Consider the following 25,574-nt stretch of genomic DNA (forward strand, 5'->3'; position numbering starts at 1 on the left):
CAACACGGGAAACAACAGGTGTTGGTGAGGAGGCAGAGAAAGAACCCTCTTACACTGTTGATGGGAATGCAAACTGGTGCAGCCACTGTGGAAAACAGTGTGGAAGTTACTCAAAAAGTTAAAAAAGAACTCTCCTGTAATCCAGCAATTGCACTACTACGTATTTACCCAAAGGATATAAAAATACTGATTCAAAGAGGCACATGCACCTCAATGTTTATAGCAGCATTATCAACAATAGCCAAATTATATAAAAAGCCCAACGTCCAATGACTGATGAATGGGTATTCAATCACTTGTTTATATGAGTATTTACTCATAATACTAATTTTCACTTTGAATTCTAATTTGTTTTATATAATTTGTTGCTTAAATTGTTCCAGTTTTGGTCATTGAAAGCTTTTTCATTGACTTCATTGACTACTTCTCTTTGATTTAACCTCATAATTCTGTGTGTCTTGTTTTTGTTTGTCTTTTTTAGCACTTTCTAACTTTGTGGCACTGCAAGATGCCACAGACTCATATTTCCTGCTCTAGCATTGGCCATTTGTCCAAGAAGACCTTGTCTTTTATTGGAGAACGGTACTAGAAACCAGGGCAAACATTTCATGCTCATGGATGGAAGAACAACTGATGTTAAAATGTCTATACTACCCAAAGCAATCTACACATTCAAAATGTGTAGATTCTCAAAATAACACCAACATTCTTCACAGAGCTAGAACAAACAATCCCTAAAATTTGTTTGGAACCAGAAAAGACCCCAAATAGACAACGTAATGTTAAAAAGAAAGCCAAAGCTGGAAGCATCACAATTCCAGACCTTAAGTTGTATTACAAAACTGTAATTATCAAGATAGTAATGGTGCTGGCACAAAAACAGACACATAGATGAATGGAACAGAATAGAGAACCCAGAAGTGGATCCACAAAGGTATAGCCAACTAATCTTTGAGCAAGAAAGGATTATCGAATGGAAAAAAGACAGCCTCTTCAGCAAATGATGCTGGGAAAACTGGATAAATGACATGCACAAGAATGAAACTGGACCACTATCTTACACCATACACAAAAATAAATTCAAAATGGATGAAAGGCCTAAATGTGACACAGGAAGCCATCAAAATCCTACGGGAGAAAGCAGGAAGCAACCTCTTAGATCTTGGTTGCAGAAACTTCTTTCTAGACATGTCTCTGGAGGCAAAGGAAATAAAAGCAAAAGTGAACTATTGGGACCTCATCAAAATAAAAAACTTCCACACAGCAAAGGAAACAATCAACAAAACTAAAAGGCAACCAACAGAATGTGAGAAGATACTTGCAAATGACATATCTGATAAAGGGCTAGTACCCAAAATCTATAAAGAACTTACCAAACTCAACACACCAAAAACAAATAATCCAGTGAAGAAATGGCCAGAAGACATGAATTTATATTTTTCCAAAGAAGACATCCAGATGGCCAACAGACACATGAAAAGATGTTTAACATCACTCATCATCAGGGAAACACAAATCAAAACCACAATGAGATACCATCTCACACCTGTCAGAATAGCTAAAGTTAACAACTCAGGCAACAACAGATGTTGACGAGGATGTGGAGAAAGGGAAGCCCTTTCACACTGCTGGTGGGAAAGCAAACTGGTACAGCAACTCTGGAAAACAGTATGGAGGTTCCTCAAAAAATTAAAAATAGAACTACCCTACAATACAGCAATTGCACTACTAGGTATTTATCCAAAGGATACAAAACTGCTGATTGGAAGGGGCACATGCACCCCAATGTTGATAGCAGTACTATCAACAATAGCCAAATTATGGAAAGAGCCCAAATGTCCATCGACTGACGAATGGATAAAGAAGATGTGGTACATATACACAATGAAATACTCAGCGATCAAAAAGAATGAAATCTTGCCACTTGCAAAAATGTGGGTGGAACTAGAGGGTATAATGCTAAGCAAAATAAGTCAGCCAGAGAAAGACAAATATATATGATTTCACTGATGTGGAATTTAGGAAACACAACAGATGAACATAGAGGAAAGGAAGGAAAAATAAGATAAAAACAGGTAGGGAGGCAAACCATAAGACTCTTAAATACAGAGAACAAACTGGGGATTGCTAGAGGGGAGGTAGATGGGGGGATGGACTAAATGGGTGGTGGGCATTGAGGAAGACACTTGTTGGGATGAGCACTGGGTGTTATATGTAAGTGGTGAATCACTGGGTTCTACTCCTGAAACCAATGCTACACTATATGGTAACTAACTTGAATTTAAATAAATGGAAAGATAAAAAAAATTGGCTGCTTCCATCATCTGCTATCTATATGCTTAACTGTTCAATACCAGTACACATGCAAAGTTGTTTCAGGACTGTTAATCCAAACTAACATGGGAAACAACTTTATTAACTAGAGTACAGGGTTTTTGCCTTTGTCTTACAGACTTCACTCATTTCCAAAGTTGCTTAGATAGGTACTTATTCTCCCACTCCTTCCTTCAGTTTTTTTTTATACATTTTAAATATATTTATATCCCTTTGTCACATTCTGTATTTCAACCAGAGATACCCAAACTGACAAATTATTTTTTTATTTGCACACAGTGTTAACTCATTGTACTGTAAAGTTCTGTGGGTTTTGACAGATGCTTGTGTTCATCATTACAGAATCATGAAGAAATTTCTCCACCCTAAAAAATTCTACGTGTATCACCCAGTCAACCCACCCCAAACCTTTGAAAATCTGATTTTTTAAATCATTTCTATTGTGATCTTTTCCATAATGTCATGTAATTGGAATCAGACGAATATAGCTTTGTTTATATGGCTTTTTTCATGTATTAATATGCATTTAAGGTTCTCAATGTCTTTTTGTGGCCTGATAGCTCATTTTCTTTTTATCACTGAGTAATATTTCACTGGATGAATACAGCACAGTTATCCATTCACCTGTTAAAGGACATCTTGATTGCTTCCAGTTTTTTGGTTTTTTTTTAAGTTTATTTATTTTGAGAGAGAGAGAGAGAGAGAGAGCGAGAGCATGTGTGCATGTGTATGAGCAGGGCAGGGGCAGAAAAAGAGGGCGAGAGAGAATCCCAAGCAAGCTCCATGCAGCCTGGAACCTGATATGGAGATCAATGTCATGAACTGTGAGATCGTGACCTGAGCTGAAATCAAAAGTTGGATGCTTAACTGACTAAACCACCCAGGCTTCCCAGTTTCTTGTGATTATGAATACAACTGTTATAAATATTCACATGAATGTTTTTGTGTAGACATAAATTTCAATTTAATTGGCTAAATAGCTAGTAGGGCAATTGCTGGATCATATGGTTAGACTGTGTTTATTTTGTAAGAAACTGCCAGATTGTCTCGCAAAGTGGCTGTACTGTTTTGCATTCCCACCAGCGATGAATGACGATTCTTATTGTTCTGCATCCATCTTGTTGTTCTGCAATTTGTATTGCCAGGTTTTTTTGGATTTTTAACCATTCTAATAGGTATATAATATATAGTAGTAACTCATTTTTGTTTTAATTTTCAATTCCCCAATGACAAATGTTGTTTAGCATCTTTATATATCCTTATTAGACTTGTGTATATATTCTTTTATAGGGTGTCCAGATTTTTGCCTGCTTTTAAATTGAGTTATTTGGGTTTTTTGTTGTTGTTGAGTTTTAAGAGTACTTTCTTTGTATATTTTGGATACAAGTCTTTTTTCAGATACATGTTTTGCAAATATTTTCTTCCAATTATAGCTTGTTTTTTCATTCCCTTTATAGTGTCTCTGCAGAGCAGAAATTTTTAATTTTAATTAAGTCCAAATTAATCAGTTTGTTCTTTCATGGATTCTGTTATTGGTGTTTAAAACTTATCACTAAATCTGAAGTCATGTAAATTTTATTCTATGCTTTCTTATATACATTTTATGGTTTTGTATTTTACATTTAGGTCTATGATTGATTTTGATTTAGTTCTTGGGTAGGGTGTGAGATCTACACCTAGGTTCATTTCTTTGCATTTGGATTTCCAATTGTTCCAGCACCATTTGTCAAAAAAAACTTTCCTATCTCCATTGCACTGCATTTTCCTCTTTGTCAAAAATTAGTTGACTACATTTGTGTAGGTCTATTTTTGTGTTTTGGGGGGCAGGGTGCTGTCTCTTTTCTGTTTCAGTGATCTGTATATGTATTCTTTCCCAGGTACCATAGTGTCTTGATTACTGTAGTGTTATAGGAAGTCTTGAAATTAGGTAGATTTCTTCAGAATTTTATTTGACAATTAACAATAGTGGCCATCAATTTTACCATATAAATCACCTAATGCATACTAACTACCCAATAAAGAGAAATGATTATTATGGCTTAATAGGGATAAAGTATGTATCATCCAACCTTCTCTAAAGTTTTATCTAGGCTTTTATATTAACAATAATAATAATATTATAAAATAATAATACCTAAAATGCACTAAATGCTCATGATAGACCAGGTGCTAATCCAAGTACTTTATGTGTACTACTTAATCAATCACCATAACAACCCTAAGAGACAATATTATTTTCCACATTTTAAAAATAAATAAACTCAGATACAGAGAGCTTAGAATATTTTTCCAAAGTCAGGGTTTATAAATGTCAGAATTAGGGTTTGATTCCAAGTATATGTAAACTCTAGAATTCATGCTCTTATTTACTACACTCTCCTAAAAAAAAGGTTAGGAAAAACGTCAGGAAAACAATTCTCCCCCTGTCAACACCATCTCTGGGACTGATACACTTTTTCAATAATGCGCTTAGATATTTATGGCCATACAAGTTTCCCATTTTCTGGGATGACTCAAAATATGTTCTGTGTAAGTTTTGTGGTTTAAGAGTCACTTAATGTTGCTGTCCTTCACTTCTAAAAAAAATTATACCCTGACCTAAAATCACTTTTTAATCCCCTTGGGAAAATATGTTAAGTATGAGAGACCAGCAGGATGACTAAGATATTAAAGTGCCCCTTATTGTAGAATGTGACCAAAAGAACTGTAAGGTATACAGACTCAAACTTGTACATGGCTTTGACATATATCTGTCCCTTGGCTTTTTTGCACATGCTACTTCAAGAACAACCAACTCTCTCAAAAGCAATTTGCCAAATGAGCTTTTGCCCTGAAGATCATGTTATATTCTGGATCTTTTCCAGCCACAGCAAAGCTCATCACATCAACACATACCCATTATCAATCAAAATGTGCCCATATTGTGTTTTCTTCCCTGTATTTATTAAACAGCTCTGATGGGCTTACAGAAAAAACAGACTATGGGTCTTCACACTTTGGGGTAATAATCAGGTACATCTTAACTATGGAATTCTAGGAAAAAAGGTCTTCACCCAGAGGGGTGATTTTAATGGCTGTGAATTTAGAATTAATAGCAATCCAGTAACATAGAGAAGGTACTTCCTAGGTAGGTAGCGCTACTCTTTACAATCTACATGTAAGAATACCCTTGTATTTTTTTTCCTATCTGCTTTTTCTCAAAGTGTTCTACATTTTTTATATGATGTTTCTTACCCTGCATCTGAGCCATTTCCACAGAGTAAAGGGTCCTTTTGTCCATCCAAAACATAAAAGTGACCTGTTAATATAATAAAGAAGAATTAGCTAATTCATTTCATATCAATCCTACTGACATTAGGAATAAATTAGAGTTTGACTATCAGTTATTTTCAAAGTGGACACAATAAAGTATATTTACAAAGATGGCTTCAACCCCACAGCCTCAACTATTTATAGTTGAAAAATCATTCAGCAACACTCAGGTTAACAATGTAGCAATATTTCTTACTGTCATCTTCAATATAATCCTTCCAGTTAAATGTACTCATTGTTACATTAACAAATATTCCATTTGAATCCATTGTGCCATTAAAGTAGGATGTGGTGTTGGTTTCAAAAGCAGAATCGCTTGGGGGCCATTGCAAGCATTTATTCCGCAGGTTGCCCATGAACAGCTGCAGACCAATTAGAGCAAACACGCTCAGACAGAACACAGTCAAGATCATGACGTCAGAAAGCTTCTTCACGGACTGGATTAAGGCCCCCACAATGGTCTTTAAACCTGAGGAGAGACAACAATAGGTCATCCAAGGAATAGTGTCATAAGCCACAATGTGTATCTTCTTAGTCACACACATTCTCATTTCCCATAAACTGTTGCTTGGCTGTTTAGACACCAGAGCTTAATGGATAGCCAGATGGTTTGGGAAATGGATGAAAAGCAGGTTTTATTTATGAATAGTATGCTTTCTGGGGATTTTAAAATGAAAGTGTAAATATCTAGGCAAGAAGCTTTTTTTTTTTTTTTTTTTTTTTTGCTTATTCATTTATTTTTGAGAGAGAGAGTGTGTGAGCAGGGGAGGGACAGACAGGGAGAGACAAACACACACAGAATCTGAAGCAGGCTCTGAGCTGTCAGCACAGAGCCCAATGTGAGGCTCAAACCCACAAACCGTGAGGTCATGTCCTGGGCCGAAGTTGGATGCTTAATTGACTGAGGGACCCAGGCACCCCTAGGCAGGAAGCTTTCTTGCCTGTGGTTTTACATGTTGCCATGAGCACCTAAAGATGAACTTGTAGTTACTTTTCATTTCAGATTTTGTGTTTCATGAGGCTGTCTCCCTCCAACCCATTCTTTATACCAGCCTCCATGTAGCTATAATCAGAGGAGAAAAGAATTGAAAATACTAACAATCCCCAGGTACATGCTGTTCAATAATAATCTTTTCTCCTTTATAAAAGGAGATCTATTTTCAGAATAGACCTGCAGTGAATGGTAAAACCCAAATCAATTAGTAAAGGCATGCTAGCAAAGCTTTTTCCAGATTGTAAAAGAGAAAACTTTACATCATAAATGCAAAAAGGAAGAGAGAGACAGAGAGTGCACACATGTACTAGGGCAGACTAGTACTTTTATAGACACTCATGCAATTCTCCGTTAAACTCAGATGACTTTATAAATAAGTATGTAATTTCTAAAATTTTAGGAACTGAACTGCATGGAAACATCATTTGGCATTCTTGAAGTTGACAAACAAGAATAATAAACAAGTTTAATGTCATAAGTGTGGTTTCAACCTGAATATTACAGTGTATTTAAAGTCCACCCCAGTGTTTAACCTAGCTCTCACCTGGAATGACTGAAATTGTTTTCAGGGCTCGAAGAACTCTGAATGTTCTCAGTGCTGAGACATTGCCCAGGTCCACGAACTCTGTCACATATCTGTAATAGGGAGTTCACACACAACACAATAATACACAAGAAAAGTTGGAGATAAAAGGAGCCTATCGTCTTACACCAGTTTCTTCTTACCTGGAATTACAGAAATAGTTTTCAGAGCTTTCAAGACTCTGAAAGTTTGAAGGGCTGAAACATTGCCTAGGCTTACAAATTCTGTTACATACCTGTAGAATTAAATCAGAGTTACTGATAATTTTGGCAAAGTTTATTCCAAGTAAAGAATGAAAGCTGGGTTTGGCATATAGAGCCTCTTGACTTTAACAAATGGAATTGCTACAGAACTCAGAGTGCCTCAGCGGCAGGCTGCTTTATTTCAATGTAATTTTCACTAATATTAACAAGTTTGTTTATAAAAGTAATCAAAATACAGTTGAAGGTGTTAGAGTCAATGCATAACTTCATTTTGATGATGTGGAAGACTCTATGACATGAAAGTAATTCTGTTTATTTGCTCATTTACCAGATATATTTACCTTGCAATATGTATTCTAATGTGTATTCTCAAAACATATGAGGCATATAGTTAATTTGGCTAATAAGAACACTCTACAATTAAAATATGTCACAACAATCTGGTTGATGCTACAACTATTTTCATTCCTTCGAGTTTAACAACTTTTCAAAAATACTCACGCCATCACGATGACACTGAAATCCAGCCAGTTCCATGGATCACGAAGGAATGTAAAATCTTCTAAGCAAAACCCTCTTGCCAAGATTTTTATAAGTGACTCAAAGGTGTAGATTCCAGTGAATGTGTACCTAGGAAAAGCATCCAAACAAAAATTAACAATTTCATTTGACCTGTAAATATACATATTTTCAACATGGCAAATCTTATCCTTTTGTGGTTTTTAATTTGCTAAAATCTTGTTTCTTATTTCCACTTACAAAGACTTGACTAGTTTAATTAATCTTACAAGCCTGAGTGAAGGGTTAAACTGAAGAGATAATATCTTCTCCCAAAGAATCTGATCTTGTTTAACTATTTAGATTTTTAGAATAATAGTTTCATGTGTTTTATGCATAATGATCCAGCTTGGCCCTCTAGAGCAACGCTGTTTGACTAAAATATCATACAAGCTGCATATGTTGTTTGGAAACTTTTAGTAGCCAAATAAAAAAGTAAGAAAAAACAAGTGAATTTAATCTTCATATTATATTTTATTTCAACCAATATATCTGAAACACTATTATTCTAACAATTAAGACTAGACAAATTTCAGGTTTCACATGTGGCTAGCGTTTCCCTCATTAGACAATACAGCTCTAGAGGTAAAATTTCTTGGATTTGTTTATTTATAATAAAATATTTCATTCAAATTTATTAATGAGTAGAATTATTTTTAGGAATATATCACATGTCTAATCTAGAAAATATGCTTCCCCTTTTTAAGAGTCAGGCATAGGCTTGTAAAACTGTCTCTCTCTCTCTCTCTTTGTATCTATATGTGTGTGTGTATATATATATATAAGAAAATTTTCAATTTATTAGTATTTTATGTATGTGCATTTACACAATTACCAAAATTCACAGATAAACAAAATTTCTGATTCTAACCTTGCATCAGCTACTATTTCTATACAATTGGGACACATCATTTAAATATGCTTAAATTCAAATTTCACCCTCCAAAATGGTGAAAGATTTTCCATTTACTGTTTGATACAGTGCATTTTTAGCTCTCTCTCCTTTGAGTGTTGACAATATGAAGTTATTTCTGTTTCTTCCAAAAATAGTTGAGAAAGAATACTTGTTTTTCAATATTGTGTTCTTTTAAAAAAGTACGATTTACGATTACCCCTTCAGATTAATTCACCCAAGTCACAAAGATTTGACTTACTTATATTAAAAACAATTATATTTGCCTGCCTACTAGTATTGTATATGTGAATAACGTTAGGGGAGTTATTTTTCCATTGTTTTCTGCAGAAATTTCTCTCAGAGAAAGGAACAAAGAAATAAGAGAAAAATGTATGCAGAGATCTTCATATCAGGTTTTCCTAAGAATATTCCTCCTCCCTTTTAAAATAATTCAGCTTAGTTTTTGAGGAATAAGTGTAATTGCTATATTTACTTATGAAGTAGCTGACCTTATTAGGAAAAGGTATACTTTACAACGCCACGCTTATATTTACTTGTGTTTTAGTTTGGATCTTTGCACATTACACATAACCACCATGACATTTCTGTTCGAAGATAGCTGCCTTGTAAAAAGCCATCAGAGACAGCTCAATGTGTGCTTTATTTATCACATTAATGGTTAATGTCCTATGGTCTATGCTTAGGCAATTCTCAGTTTTCTGCAGATTTACTAGGGGTAAGATGAAAGTTCCTACTCCTATCCCTGTTTTTTAGAAAAGTAAGAAAATTTGTGACATTTGGAGTATATAGTGAGTGTTGATAGCTATTCAAGGAAGAGAGTCCCAGAGCTTAACATCTGAGATAGAGCTTTGCACAGAACAGGTGTTCAGAAGTACCTATTAGCAAACTAGATTGAACAGGGAAGTGAGAATCAAGGGTACCTTGATCTTTCTTGGCTCTGCCCCTACTAGACTCTAATCATGCTGTTGATTCTGTCCATGTCACCGAGGTTTTCTCCCATAATTATGACGTCTATAGACCCGCCTCCCTTTCGTAACATGACCTCACTATACAATATGGTTCTCAGCCTATTCTGTGTGTGTCACCTCTTTGTACAGGGACTGTTTATGCTACCAATGTCCTGTTTTCATGTCAGAACTGAGTTATCTTCTTTTTGCTTTGGACTCTGTTAGCTTTGTTTTGTTGGCTGTAACCACTGATTTTGCTTGTTTTCCTGCCTCTTTTCTGTCAAATGAGTAGGGATAAATGATCAGGAAACTTGTGCAAAGTTTTCTCACTGACTGATGAAGTCAAAAACTTTGTGGGGGTAAGACTATTTTCATAATGGATATAGTCATCTCTAAAAAATGACTTTAAAACGAGAGACCTGGGGCACCTGGGTGGCTCGGTCAGTTAAGCGTCTGACTTCGGCCCAGGTCATGATCCCACACTTTGTGGGTTTGAGCCTCGTGTCAGGCTCTGTGCTGACCGGCTCAGAGCCTGGAGCCTGCTTCAGATGCTGTGTCTCCCTCTGTCTCTACCCCTCCCTCACTCTGTCTCTCGGTCTCCCAAAAATAAATAAACATTAAAAAAATTAAATAAATAAATCAATAAATAAAATAAAACGAGAGACCTGCATAGTCAAGTAATAATATTCAAGTGTCCTCTTTGCCTATCTTTTAATAATGTTTTACAGATAAATGAGATTTACACAGGTTTAAATGCTTCAGTAATTTCTGCTAGGAAAAGTACATACAGAATAGTTTTATATAGGTATGTCCATTTGTTAACCCACAGATGATAAATGATAACTAAAAATTCTGTTAAATTGCTAGCTCAATATAAGAACTGGATTCTTTCCTAAAATGATTTCTAGGGAGCATTTCCAAGTTACTACCAAGGAGAAAAAAAAGTCTTTAATGTGTTAGATCACTGACAAATGATGGCTTAGAATAGTGCATTAAATCCTCAAAGAAGCCTACAAAGGCAGAAATAGAAGTGGCAATGTTTGTCATAATAATTTATCTCCTATTGGGTATTATTTTTAAAAATATGACAACAAAAAGAACATACTAAAAACTTCCTTTCACTAAACCTGATCATTGTATTATACCATACATAAATAGCCTACATACCCTAAACACCTTCTGTTTCACTAATTAATGCGTTTCTTTGTCATGAATAATCTCATATGTGACTGATAACTTAGGGAATAACGTTGTTATTATGATGCAAAAATTGTGTTAGTTAATGCAAAATTTTCCCCATATTGATGTTTTGAATCAATTAGTGGCATCTTTTTCGTCATACTTAAATAGAACATCCTTAGCATTAAAAGAAGACATTAATACTAATGCAGAAAATTGACCTAAGAGCCTTCTTCAGTGCAAGCAGAGGCTAGTTTAACATGCCCCCAAAACTATTGTGCTTACACCTTTCCCTTTGTATTAAAATAATGAATCAAATGTTTAATTTGAAGACATGATAGAAATGTCCCCAGGGTCTTCATCTTAAAAGAAAAAGGACAAGGCCTGGGGTCTGAGACTGCAAAGGAGTTGTTGGCTATGACTTTGGGTACAAACATCTACAGACGTTTAACTAGGCCAGTATTTTTTTTATTGGGATTGTTACTGCTTTTATTAGTGTTCTAATCACAAAATCTCATAAGTTTGAATGATCTGCTCTTAATCATGTTTTCCCCTTAAGCCCTATTATTTTTTTTGAGCTCTGATTTTGTAGAGACATTTTGTTTCTTTTATGGAAGACATCTATGGTGTTTTAGCACACATGCTGTGTCTAAATAAACTACATATCTGACTGTAACTAAACATCTAAGCTACTTTCCTAAATATAATGATATATAACCATGATACCTAATATAATATATAATGCTAAACACCTAAATTTGTTTTACGAAAATATAGCAATAATAGTAATACACTAGAATACAATAATTTTATTCATATTACTCAGATGGTCATTGTTTTTTATCTAAAATACATAACTATACTTTTATGCTAAATGACTGGTTTAGTACAGCTAATTGTACAGCTAAATGATTGGTTTAGTCCAGCTAATGTGTACTATTTATAACCTTTCTTAAACAGGTACTGTCATGAATTTGTTGGGAAAAAATACTTACCTTATAGAAGAAAAACTCCCCTAAAGAACTTCCCTTTTCTTCTTTCATGTTATGGAAATAACTTTTTCTTAGAAGCTTTTAGCCTGACTCCAAAAAGTGGGAAACTTAAGTCAGACCATAATCATAAGGAGACTGTGAGAGAATTTGATTGTGCATTTCTCATTCCAAGAAGTCATTCCTACTTACTCTACATTCTTCGTCCAGTCTGGAGGGTTACTCAAGGTCATAAATACACAGTTGGTCAAAATAGTGCACATGATAAGCATGCTGAATAATGTAGATTATAGTTAAGGAATAAATGCTAGTATATTATCACGGCCATTTACAAACGATCAAATACCAAAAAAAAAAAAAATCATCAACAAAGTTACCTGTGAAATTAGTCTTACTTATTTGTTTTAAAGCAATGGCAAAAATCATAGTAATAAAGTATTAAAATAAAATAAGAAGTAAGAAATTGTAAAGCCTGTCATACATCCTGAGTCTACTCCTTTTCATTTTTCTCACAAAACCGAATTTAATAGAGATATGTATTTGAAGCAATGGGAATTTTACATCCCAAGCAATTATGTGAAATAGAACTGCAAGGGGAAATGACTGTTCTTTACTAAGTTCACAGTAAAAAAGTATAAGAAGTCTGACTTTGATTATATCTGAAGTTGTACTTCAGATTGTACTTCAGATATAATTTAAAGTCACCACTAACTGACAAAATGTTAATGGGTACAATATAAAAACCCTAGGAATGTATAGCCCAGTATATTCAACAATGACACTGATTGAGCATTCTACTGTAATTAGGTACTCTTAATCATCTTATTAGTCTCATTCTTTTAGTGTTTAAAACATAAGAATAAAGGAATACATCATTTTTTGCTGGTAAGTTAATATTGTTTTCTAATTTTTGATTTCACTCTAGACCTGTGGGGGGACTTCATAGGTCATGTAGTTATCTTCCTGTATCTAGTCCACACCATACCAAAACAGATATAGTATTTTGAAAACTTCCTGAGAATTAGCTGTAATTAATTTCTCTTAAGATCTCAATCAGACTTCACTCTAAGGAAAATTATGATTATTTGGGGGTAAATCTTTTATTTAAAAATATAAATACTTTCTAATATGAATCCATAGAATGAAAATAATTCAAATGAACCTCAAAAAATTATCAGTCCTGTCTGTCCTGTCTCTAGGTTAATCAGTCTCTTGTCTCTCTTTTAGTTTTTAGAAGGCCATTTTGAATCTGTCTATATAAAATGCCCATTCTTGATTAAAGAGCTAAATGTGAGATAGGAAACCATTAAAATCCTAGAGGAAAACATAGGCAGTGATCTCTCTGACATCCGCTGGAGCAGTGTCTTACAAGATATGCCTCCTGAGGCAAGGCAAACAAAAGCAAAACTAAACTATTGGTACTTGATCAAAATGAAATACTTCTGCATAGTGAAGGAAATAATCAACAAAACTAAAAGGCAACCTATGGAATAGATTATATTTGCAAATGACACATTGGACAAAGGGTTAGTATCCAACATCTATAATGAAATTATCAAACTCAACACTCAAAAAACAAATAATCCAATTTAAAAAATGGGCAGAAGACAAGAATAGACATCTTTTTCCAAAAAAGATATCCAGATGGCTAACAGACACATGAAAAGACTCTCAACATCACTCATCATCAGGGAAATACAAATCAAAACTCCAACGAGATATCACCTCACACCCGTCAGAATGGCTAAAATTAACAATACAAGAAACCACAGGTGTTGGCAAGGATGTGGAGAAAGGGGAACCCTCTTACACTGTTGGTAAGAATGCAAAGTGGTACAGCCACTCTGGAAAACAGTATGGAGGTTCTGCAAAAGAACTCTCCTAGAGTAAGAGTAGAACTACCCTACAATCCAGCAATTGCGTTCCTAGGTATTTACCCAAAGGACACAAAAAATATAATGGGAAGGGATACATACACCCCAATGTTTATAACAGCATTATCTACAATGGCCAAATTGTGGAAAGAGCCCAAATGTTCATCAACTGATGAATGGATATAGAAGTGTGGTGTGTATATATACATAGACATACACATGTACATGTACATATACATATACACACACATAATGGAATATTTCTCAGCCATAAAAAAGAATGAAATCTTGCTATTTGCAATGATGTGGATGGAACTAGAGAATATTATGCTAAGTGAAATAAGTCAGCCAGAGAAAGACAAATACCATATAATTCCAGTCATGTATGGAATTTAAGAAACAAAACTATCATGGGGCTAAAAGAGACAAGCCAAGAAACAGACTCTTAACCTACAGAGAAAAACTATTGGTTACCAGAGAGGAGGTGGGTAGGGGAATGGGTTAAACAGGTGATGGGGATTAAGGCGTGCACTTGTGATGAGCACCAGGTGTTATATGGAAGCATTGAATCACTAAATTGTACACCTGATACTAAAATTACACTGTATGTTAACTAACTGGAATTTAAATAAAAATCAATGCCCATTCTTGAACACAGCCTCTGAATACCTATTTTATCATTACCTATTTGAGAACACTTTTGAAGTCCACAGCTATTCTGTCCTTTTTTGTGTACTTTTTGACTATCATTGTAAGTAGTCCTAAATTCAGTGATATTTAAATATATACTATCAGATATATAGGCACATAGTAGTTTAACAAATATTTAGTGAAGGAGGATGGACAGACCCAGGTGCTGAAGATATAGAACCAGTTAGGGCATAAAAGTTTGAACATTGGTAATACAGATCATGTTTCTTTAGCAGTGGTTATGTATGGTCTAACTGAGGTTAATAAAAGTGTGAAGTAGCTTTGCTGTTATTCCTTCTACACAGTGCGTTTCATTTACACATTTATTATCATCATTCATTTTTTTACTTCTAGAATCGTAGTAGTAATTCTATGCTAATGTTTTTATAAATAGCAGAAAATCAATGAGAACAGGTTAAATAACAATGTCACCATTAATCTCAAAATAATTATATATATATAACATATAAAGGAATATATATAAAATATAAATATATAAAATATATTCATATACATATGAATGACATTTTCTTTAAAATCAACCATAGGCATTCAGTCACATGAAAAGGATATGAATGTACCAAAATCTTAATAGCAATTTTCCTAACAGGGTTTAGCGGAGTTAAAATATACAAGGCAGAGGTGGCACTGAATCGGAAAATTGCCTTCCCTTTATTCAATACTATAAAAGTCTGAAAAAGAAAATATGAAAAAAAAGTCACTAGATTAGACATGTGGTTTATTTGGAGAGTTTACACACATGAAGAACTTTTTAACTGATTTGTTTGTTCAAACCTGTTTGTTTAAACAAGTTGGTATATCATAACTATAAACACATTATATGTTTCTCCCTTAAATTAATATATAGCTACAAGTAAACATATGATTTACTACTACCTAATTTGTCTCTAAGGTTTCAACTTTCTGATACAAACTAATGATCCTACACAGAATTTTTTTTTTTTATCAAGTTGTAACTTTACAGATTCCAACTTTATTTAAAGCTTACCATCTGTCTCCAGCTTTGGTAACTTTTCAGATTATTCTGTACATATTGCTACTAAAATAATCTTTTATTTTAATTATTTCAAGTCTTTGAACTCTAAAGCTTATGAAGCCTTTGTATTTTCCCTGTGGTAGTTGTCCTATTTTAAGATGTTTAAACAGGCTGAATAACCTGGTTTTGCTGATTCTATAGATCTGCTGGTAATACTGAGAAGGGACAGCTGCATAGAGAATTAGGCTTAAAGACATCATTTCAAAGGGCATTCCATAGCTAAAATCCTATGACTTGAAACCTATAATCATCAACTTAGCATTTAAGCTATGCTACCCGGTGATTACCTACCACATCTCTCTAAGATCATTTACTTTTTACCACCAAGGCATCTCTGCTCCAACCAAATCAGTCCACTTGTCAATCCCGCTCACAGCCTGTCAGCTTCTCCTTCTGATTCTGGAAATGAGTGTCATAAAATCCTAGAGGAAGGAGGTACCTGTGAGGTCATCTAATACAAACTCCCCCCATTTGGGGTCCGTAACAAGCCTGTCAGTGAGGTCCCATCCACTATTATTTCAAAGGTTCTTAGTCCTGTCTGCATATTAGAATCTCCGTAGGTGATTTTAAAATTGCCAATATTTGAGTTCTACTCAAAACCAAATGAATCAGAATTTCTAAAGGATGGGCATAGACATGGGATTTTTTTAAGTTTCCTCAGGCAATTCTAATATGCAGCCAGGGTTGAAAAGCCCTACCCTCAGAAAATGTCCTCAGCTATCAAAGTCACCTCCTTCATCATGTCTTTCCAGATAAATCACTGCCTTCTGATGGCTCCCTAATTGTTTCCCTTTACCAGTAAGTCTTAGTGTATTAATTTGCACACATTGGCATGTTGCTTGTAATTATAGTCAAGTAGCAGTTTACATGTAGGGTTCATTCCACTGAGGACTAGGTTAGAAGTTGTTATAAACTATTGAGCATAAAAAGCCTGTAATCTACTTTTTCTCCATTTTTTTCCACAGTATTTAATAGTGTGGTTTGTACATAAATACTTGTTTTAATTAAATGCAGGCTTACCTTTAAGATGTCATTTACCTTTAAGACATCTATATATCCATTTGCTTAATAATATGTTTTTACTCTTCAAGAGCTGTATCCCATACAATCATGTTCACTGACAACACGGTAGTGTTTGAATAGGTAGAGAGAAATATTTATATTGTGAGTATTAAAGGCAAAGAAAACAATTTCTGTGTACATTGCCCTTTTGTATTCAAGACCATGGAGTCAAGCATTACGTAACCAACCATTTTCCATGAACTGCAATCTATAAATTTGAACAATTGTATAAGAAGGACAAGGAAACTTCTTTCTAGCATTGAGATCATCCACACAGGACAGTGGACATTGAGAAAACTGCCCTTCAAGCACAAATGCATTAAAGGATTTTCTTGATTTTACAGGATTAGGTTATTTACATTTCAAACAATCTAGATCTATTTAGACATTCAATAACATGTAGAGTTCACCATAATTTAAAGTGCATTTACTTATGCTTTTGTGAAACAATTGCCGTGAAAAAACAGTTAACACTTGTAACATTAGGAGGGGAATTTATTTTGAAAATCTCCAAAAACAGAGTGACAGGAATGAACTGTCCCTTTAAACATGGAATCCTCTGCTCCCCTGAAAGATTAGCCTCTGTGGTAGTAACGGGATTAAAAATGACATGCCAAGGGCATCTTCAGTGAATTTACAGGTTCTGGAACACAGCAGGCCTTAAGGACACAATTTCAGTTTATTTCTGGGGGAACAACACCTGGTATAAAACCTGAGTTCTGAGAAATGAAGAATAAAATACTACTATCCTATATAGCGAAATAATTACAAGGAAGACGTTTGAAATTTGGGGCTCTGATGTTATTGAGAGATGTAGCTAAACTGAAAATTATTTGAGTGACAGATAATTGGAAGAGGAGTAGATAGTGTCAACTCCAGAATCTGGTCTGCAAGTAATGATAAATAATGATGTGGCTAAAAGACAATTACTGCATATTGCCACTAAGATGATGAAGGTAATAGCTGAAAGTGCGTCAAACCGGTTATTGTTCACTCTGGAATGCTATTTGCTTTTTCAGAGATAAATATACATCATATAGGTTCACTAAAATTTTTACTACTTGAGGCAAGAGTAAGCTTTCCATCTCTAAGTAGGACCACTTCAATCAGAGAATTCAAAAAGTTATACAAGCAGTTTTTAACATTATCTTTCATTTTATCAATAAATACCATATATAGCTTTGCTTAGTACTTAAGAGCTCTGACTGCTGGTTCAATCCCAGAATCGACCTCTTATGGAGTATAACTTGGGCAAAGTTACGTAACCTCTCTGGGGTTAACCCATGTGTAACGCTTAACACTAACACTTAACCCATGTGTAAAATGAGGCCAATGGTACCTGCCTTGTTGGTTCTTGAATAATAAATGAATTCTGCCATCTAAACACCCAAACAGTGCCTGAAATCCACACCTATTTTGTCTGAGCACATTATTAGCTATCATTATTATCACTGTCACTATTCTTAAGTTATTACCTGGCCAACTTAAATACCATTAAAATGCATTGTGATGTGGCTCATCTGATTATCTGATTAAATTAGGCATGCAAAACATATCATTAATTAATGGCAACAAACTGTTACATAATGCTTTACGATTTTAAAATGCCTTTCACCTGCATTATTCATATAATTAACATAAACTTCATACCATATTCTTAAATTCCAGAACTTCTCCATTAGCTTTTTACATTAGCTTCGTTTATCCTAACAATCACGAACTACCATCTTTTTCAATAGCATCACCTAAGTCTTCATTTTTCTAGATACTTCATAAAGAAAAGCAGTGCACCCACAGTAAAGAGTAAATAGATGTCTCCTGAGATGGGTCATGGCCACCATGAATAAATCAAGGTCCAAATCTGGTTCTCAGACAGGGAGGCAGTAAGAACTGACTTTGTTAGCACACAGAGAACAATTCTGTTTCTTGGCAGCAGACTCATATTAACCAAGCTTAAGAGCATGACATACAAAATCAGAATGCAAATCTATTTATTTACAACAAGATTTATTTCTGTCACGTGGACTGAAATAATTGTAATGGCATAACCAGCATACTCTTTCCTTTCAAGCAGATCTATGGGAAGACAAATTCTAGTAAGAAGGTTCTTTGCTGAGTCAACTTAAGTCAACTTAATCAAATGCAGAATGTTTAATGCCTCCTCTGTTCAGTAGCCTCGTGTAGCCCCTCTGCAATGAAATGGACTTGATTTCAGGAGGAAAATGCTTTCAGATCTGTCTCCCTTGAAAAATGCCAGTGTTTGTCTCTGTTATTTTCCCCATCCTTTAATCTTACCAATTTCCTTCCTTAAGAACACTTCCTTTCTTTAAGTAGCAAATACTTTTAACCATGTCAGAGTAAGCATTCCCCTGTCTCTTGAAGATATCTTTTAAAATATATACTTTGAATCAGTAATTTTAAGGACAATTTTATTATAGTTTCTTGGGGGATGCCTCACTTATCATTGTGTAATAATACAGTAACTAAATTTCAAATTTTTCTTTAGTGCTTCTGTAGTAAAGTTCTGGAATAAATTACTTTTAAAAATATATGAATCTATATTGAATGCCACCTTTCATGAGACTAATTTCAAAGGAAAAAGAAGGGCCATGCTTAGCTATTTAAATTTGTTTGATGATTTATAGAAAACATTTTAAAACTTGCTACTCAAAGTGTGGCCCATGCATTAGCAGCAAGAATCTCACTCGAGGACTTATTAGAGATGTAGATCTCTAGACTCCTCTCAGACCTGTGGAGTCAGAATCTATATCTTAACAGGATCCTCAGATAATGTGTATAAACATGCAAGTTTGAGAAACCCTTCTTTAGAGCAATAGGGCTAGCTCCACGATTGGATGGTTAACTGCCAGGCTCTTTAACATCACTGATCTTCTCTGTTTAAATTGTGTACCGCTTAGAGAATGCAATTTCCTTAGCCATTCCTTTTAAAAGGACTGGCTCTAATTAATAAAGGTGTTTAAAACCTTTTTAAATCCACAAACCATCAATTCATGGTGATATCTATTTATCTTTATTTTCTACACATACCTGTTTTTATTCTTATGAATGTGAAATATAAATTGTGGTTATAAAATGCCAAAATACCCAATTACATCATGCAGAATCTATAATCTATTAAAAAATATTTACTATAAACTCTGCAAAGCTGGTTATCTTCAAAAACTATTTAATTCTGACAGAATTTTGTGGTTATTATAGCTTTAGGAAGGCAGTCATAACTTGATTTAAATCATATGTAGATAGAGAAAACTTGAGTATTTTGTTTTTGTCTTCTGTTTTTGACATTTTTTTCACGGACTGATGTTTTAACAATAAGTAATTATGACTGTGCTTGTCAATGTATTCTCTTCCTATAGGAGGATGCTAAATAAAAATATTACCCTCTGGGGGTGCTTGTGTGGCTCAGTCGGTTAAGCGTCCAGCTTCAGCTCAGGTCATGGTCTCACCATTTGTGAGTTCAAGCCCCACATCGGGCTCTGCTCTGACAGCTCAGAGCCTGGAGCCTGCTTCAGATTCTGTGCCTCATTCTCTCTCTGCCACCCCCCCCCCCACATGTGCTCTGTCTCTCTCTGTCACTCAAAAATAAATAACTGTAAAAAAAAATTTTAAATACCCTCTAGAGTACAAATCTATTGTGAGGAAACCTCAAGCTAATTAAAAACTAAAAAATAAGAAGTACGTATGCCCACAACTCTTCTTTGGCATGGCTGTTCTTCTGTTCTCTACCATGTGCTTAAGTATGTCAGTAATAACAGATATTTTGCTTTGTTGGCATCAGTTTTAATTCTGACTATCTCAGTTACTATGAAATTGTAGAAATTGTTCGCCTCTCATATCTCTTCACTGTAGCCAAATCTTGACTTCATTTCTTGTAAATATTTCTGCTTATACTGTGCCTAAAAGTAAGTGGAAATAAAAAGTATAAACTCTCTAAAGGTAGAAAACTTCTGATGCAGTATGTGTATGAGCCAGGAAAAAGTATATTAAAGTTAAGTGTTTAATTGAAGACTTAACTTTGAAAATATCACTTAACTTTAAAATCAATAACATCAACACTCACCTTCTTACTGATATAGTACGGGTCCAGGTCCTCCAGAGGCTCTGACACCATCTCTGGAGGGATGTCTCCATAAATAAACGGAAGGTTCTTTCCAGCTTCCAAGTCACTGTTTGGCTTTGGTTTGTTCTCGTCATCATTGTCTTGTTCTCTCTTGGGCTTTTGGGCTTTCTCTTCTGCAGCACGTTTTTCGATAGCAGCAAGAGATTCTCTAGTAAAAAGGCGGAAGCTTTCAGGCCCCGGGGGTACCAGCAGTGCCTGTGCCATCTTTTCATCCTGCACATTTAATGACGTTTAGCTTCTTGCATAAGAATTGCCTGCAAAAAAAAAAAAAAAAAAAATGCATGAGAGGAAAGCCAGTGAATGAGAGGGATTGAGAAAATCAACCAAGATGTCATTTAATGTTTCTTCTAGTAACTTTTTTGCTAGTATATTAATAAATGAACTTTATTTTTGGTGAAAAGCTCTTTTCTTCTTCAATACGCATGTTGCTCTTTTCTGCATGTTGTTTCAGCATGAACATTTTACAGTGTCCCTTTGAGGATTCTTCTAGTAACTTTTTAAAAGTATAAACATTAATAGTGCTTTTAGGGGCGCCTGGGTGGCTCAGCCGGTTAAGCGGCCGACTTCGGCTCAGGTCACGATCTCGCGGTCCGTGAGTTCGAGCCCCGCGTCGGGCTCTGTGCTGACCACTCAGAGCCTGGAGCCTGTTTCAGATTCTGTGTCTCCCTCTCTCTCTGTCCCTCCCCTGTTCATGCTCTGTCTCAAAAATAAATAAACGTTAAAAAAAAATTAAAAAAAAAAATAGTGCTTTTAGTGCTGCACTACAAATTTTAACCTGGAAGCATCATTATCCAATCTAATTTTCAATAAGCCAAGTATATAGGTCTGTCAAAGTCGGGTCAGAGACTTTTGAGCCAAAATATAGTATACATTTGGTGAAGAGAATAATGTCATTGATGCTTGTCAGTAAAACTACTTAAGGACCCATCATTTCTTTCCCTGCTCCTTTTATCACATCATACTGATTCCAAACAAAGAAACACAGTAGTATATGCCTGACTTATAAAATCTCAGGATAGGAAAAGAAGTTTTGCCTAATCCAACCACTGTTCTGGTTATCAGCATCATTATCATTGACCATGGGTTCTCCAAAGTTTGACCATCAGCAGCGACAGAGAAATCAAAACTTCTCTCTCAACTTTCACCTTGGATCCTTCTGAAGCATCTTCTGAGGCAAGGCGGAATATATTTCATTTTCTAGTCTGCTGTTATTCAATTATTCCAAGACACTTTTCATATTCTTTCTGAATCTTCCATTTGATGTAGTACTTGGAAGCATGGACTATGGAGCTAGACTCTCTCTGTTCTTAACCCTGGCTCTGCCATTTATGAGCCACATGACTTTGCAAAATGTAAGCCCTCAGTTCTTCAATCTCCGCTTGTAAAATGGGGAAGCTATGAGAAATGACCTCCCAGATTATGGTAACGAGTAAATGAATTAATTTACATTAAGTGTCTAGACTGTTCTGGAATTAGCGCTGTGTTGGTGTCAACCATCATAATATAATTATCTTTCATTCCTTGTAGCTGTGTCCTCTGTTGTGGTTTCAAGCATCCTCACACTTCCAGGCATTTCCCTTAAGTGAGGTCCTGATTTGGTGGAACCACAACTGACCACAGAGCTCCAAGAGTGGACCAGAAAGTACAGGGCCATATTCACATGCCATGCAACTGGCTAGGATTAGAAAGGAGAAGAAAGCAGACATGTGGAGTGACCCTGATCAATTTTCCAGGGAAGGTTAAAAAAAATTCTGCTACAAGTGTGACAGAACGGTCAAAAATACTAGAAATCAGCTACATATATTGTGAAACATAAGTTAATAGCTATTTTATTTTGCATCATGTCAAAAATCACATTTAAAAAACCTAGAAAATAGAAACAATAAACAAACTTCAATGAGCACATCAGTCATCTTGTAAAACAATCTACAACCATGGCATTGGGGTAATCATCAGAGTCGTCTGACATTTTTTCTAGCCCAACCACCTACCCCATTTCTGCCCCTGCATTTACTCTAGTCTCCATAGTCATTTATCCCTAAATGGCCTTCTAATTCTTAGCTGTTTGTGGCATGTATATACTGAGCTTACAGACAATAAGAAACTCCAGATCTTATAGTAACATAAGAAAAATGATATAGATTAAAAATGACTATAGATTATTACATATGGTTTTTTGGGGGTTTATATCTGAATTCCTAGTGCCCTGGTCTGTTCTAATGAGTTAAGTATTTTTAATAGCTTTTTCTTTTCTTTTTTTTTAATGTTTATTTATTTTTGAGAGAGAAAGAGAGAGGGAGACACAGAATCCGAAGGAGGCTCCAGGCTCTGAGCTATTAGCACAGAGCACAATGCAAGGCTTGAACCCACAGACCGTGAGATGATGGCCTGAGCCGAAGTCGGACACTCAGGCACCCCAATAGCTGTGTCCTTTCATTTAACTAGTATTTATAATATGACATTGTTATATTTTCTGCTACTATGAAGGTATATTCTAAGTAAGTTAAAAAAAATATCAGATGTCAAAAGCTGTGCCATTTTCCTTACTAGTTCTGAAAAAGAATTTCTGGTTTGTGGTGGGACTGGGCTTTTTTGTTTTGTTTTTTTGCCATCGAGTAGCATATGAATTAGAAATTTTGAGAATAGTTATTCTATTTTAGTCAAAAATTAATCACCTGTTTATTTTGTGCCTTCTAACTTCACGACACATGGCACAAAGTAGAATTAAAGTTTTTTTGCCATTTTATGTTCATTTTGACCTACACATGGCCAATCCAGTGCTAAGCTGTTATAGAATAATCACCTTAATACTTTTGAATGTGGAAGGAGTTTGTGCATTAACTGCAAGCCTTAAATACCCAGAGATGTGTAATCCATCTATCTCTCATCACCTTTCATGAACTAAATGGATAAGATGTTTACCAAGTGCTAAATGAAAATGAAACAGCATGACAAAGATATCTTAAGACGTTTCTATGAAGCATGGCTGCTTTCTTAGGGAAGAAGAAAGTTTACTATTGTATTTGAGAGTTTAGTTAAACTAATTTTCGTTTCTTTATTAACAATGGAATGAAAAGCATGCAGCAGTTAGAATCCTGAGTTCTGGGTCTGTACTGAGCCTAACAATTTGTTTATGACATTTAACTTCCCTTAACCTCACTGTCATTGAAACACTTTACCATATATGTGGCAACACTTTGCCACAAAGAAATAACCACTTATACTCATTTAATTGAAATTTCCTGGTTCCTAGGTTTTAAAATGAAATTAGGTTACAAATATCTAATGTGGAGGGGCGCCTGGGTGGCTCAGTCGGTTGAGCTTCTGACTTCAGCTCAGGTCACGATCTGACTGTCCGTGAGTTCGAGCCCGCGTCGGACTCTTTGCTGACAGCTCGGAGCCTGGAGCCTGTTTCAGATTCTGTGCCTCCCTCTCTCTTTGACCTTCCCCCGTTCATGCTCTGTCTCTCTCTGTCTCAAAAATAAGTCAACATTAAAATTTTTAAAAAATATCTAATGTAGAAATATTTCAATAATCTGTACAGATTACTTTGATTTCTCTGAGATGACGTGGAACAGGGTACCATCACAAAATCGTAAACACATATTTAAACAAATTATTCTTTACCTTCCTGTTTGCAAGGACTAGCACAACGAATGTGAGTCTTGGCCAAAAGAAAGTAACAAAGTCTCTTTGAAACTGCCACACTATTGTTTCTAAATCCTGAGAACATAGATCAGTTCCAGACTCAAGGCTTTTCCTTGAGTAGGGTTTGCCCAATATTTGGATAGGTTGAGACATTAAAAATCATAGCGAGGGGAGATTCCTTCTCATGGCTTCTCCTGCAGCTTTGCTGTTTAGAAACCTCTCATAGTTCTAAAGCAGTTCGATTTTAAGTTTTTTTCCTCTTCCCTCTTGTTCTTTGTGAGCCAATTATATAGACCTCTTACATAATTTTACATTTCCATTAGAGCAGACTTTTAAAAATTAATTCCTACTGATGCCTTGGTGTGGGATATATATTATTAATGAATATATGTGCATTATAATTTATTAAAATATATCAAATTTAATATGCCAAATTTTCTCTAGAACTGTCCTTGCAAGGACAAAAAAGATTAAAAAAAAAAAAAAAAAAAAAGACCTGAGGAGATGATCTCTTTGACTAAAAACCAAAGTGTGTGTGTGAATGTGTGTGAGTAAACCAAATGCATCTCTGTTAATCAATAAAAATACTGTAGTTTCCAAAATCCTATTCTAGGGATGGACCACAGAGTTTATAGCCTGGAAGGATTAGGATCATTTATGCAAGAAATATTTATTGAGAGACTACTATGTGTCAACACTATGTTTGGACTAGGCACCCATGGTCCTTACTCTTAAGAAGCTGACAGTCCAGGGGAGCCTGGGTGGCTCAGTCGGTTGAGCATCTGACTTCAGGTCAGATCATGATCTCGCCTTGGTGAGTTCGAGCCCTGCATTGGGCTCTGTGCTGACTGCTCAGAGCCTGGAGCCTGCTTCAGATTCTGTGTCTCCCTCTCTCTCTGCCCTTCCCCCACTCATTCTCTGTTTCTCTGTCTCAAAAATAAATAAACATAAAAAAAAGCTGACAGTCCAGTGTGAGAGATGTTTACACAAATAATTATAATACCATTGTACATATATGACTGGTTATTGTCTGAGCTCCATAAATGGGAGCAATTTATTCTGCCCAGGCAAGGGTGAGGAGGCTTAT

At 35.2% G+C, this 25,574-nt stretch overlaps 1 protein-coding gene across 10 annotated transcripts in view; it reads right to left on the reverse strand.

Moving 5' to 3' along the window:
* The window catches only part of SCN3A (sodium voltage-gated channel alpha subunit 3), an 81,501-nt gene extending 60,458 nt beyond the window's left edge, over positions 1–21,043 (reverse strand). For 8 of the 10 annotated variants that reach the window (XM_042994602.1, XM_015541581.2, XM_042994603.1 and 5 more), the window contains exons 1-7: positions 20,780–21,043; positions 15,153–15,271; positions 12,208–12,297; positions 7,928–8,056; positions 7,185–7,276; positions 5,843–6,115; positions 5,569–5,632 (exon numbers count right to left, since the gene is read on the reverse strand). In XM_042994602.1, the coding sequence (XP_042850536.1) occupies positions 5,569–5,632; positions 5,843–6,115; positions 7,185–7,276; positions 7,928–8,056; positions 12,208–12,297; positions 15,153–15,271; positions 20,780–21,043 (1,031 nt within the window). The remainder of the gene's footprint in view (positions 1–5,568; positions 5,633–5,842; positions 6,116–7,184; positions 7,277–7,927; positions 8,057–12,207; positions 12,298–15,152; positions 15,272–20,779) is intronic. The other 2 variants (XM_042994600.1, XM_042994597.1) reach the window with 1 other exon arrangement.
* Positions 21,044–25,574: the final 4,531 nt, after the last annotated feature.

The sequence above is a fragment of the Panthera tigris genome, chromosome C1 (genome assembly GCF_018350195.1).
Source record: "Panthera tigris isolate Pti1 chromosome C1, P.tigris_Pti1_mat1.1, whole genome shotgun sequence".
Lineage (NCBI taxonomy): Eukaryota > Metazoa > Chordata > Mammalia > Carnivora > Felidae > Panthera > Panthera tigris.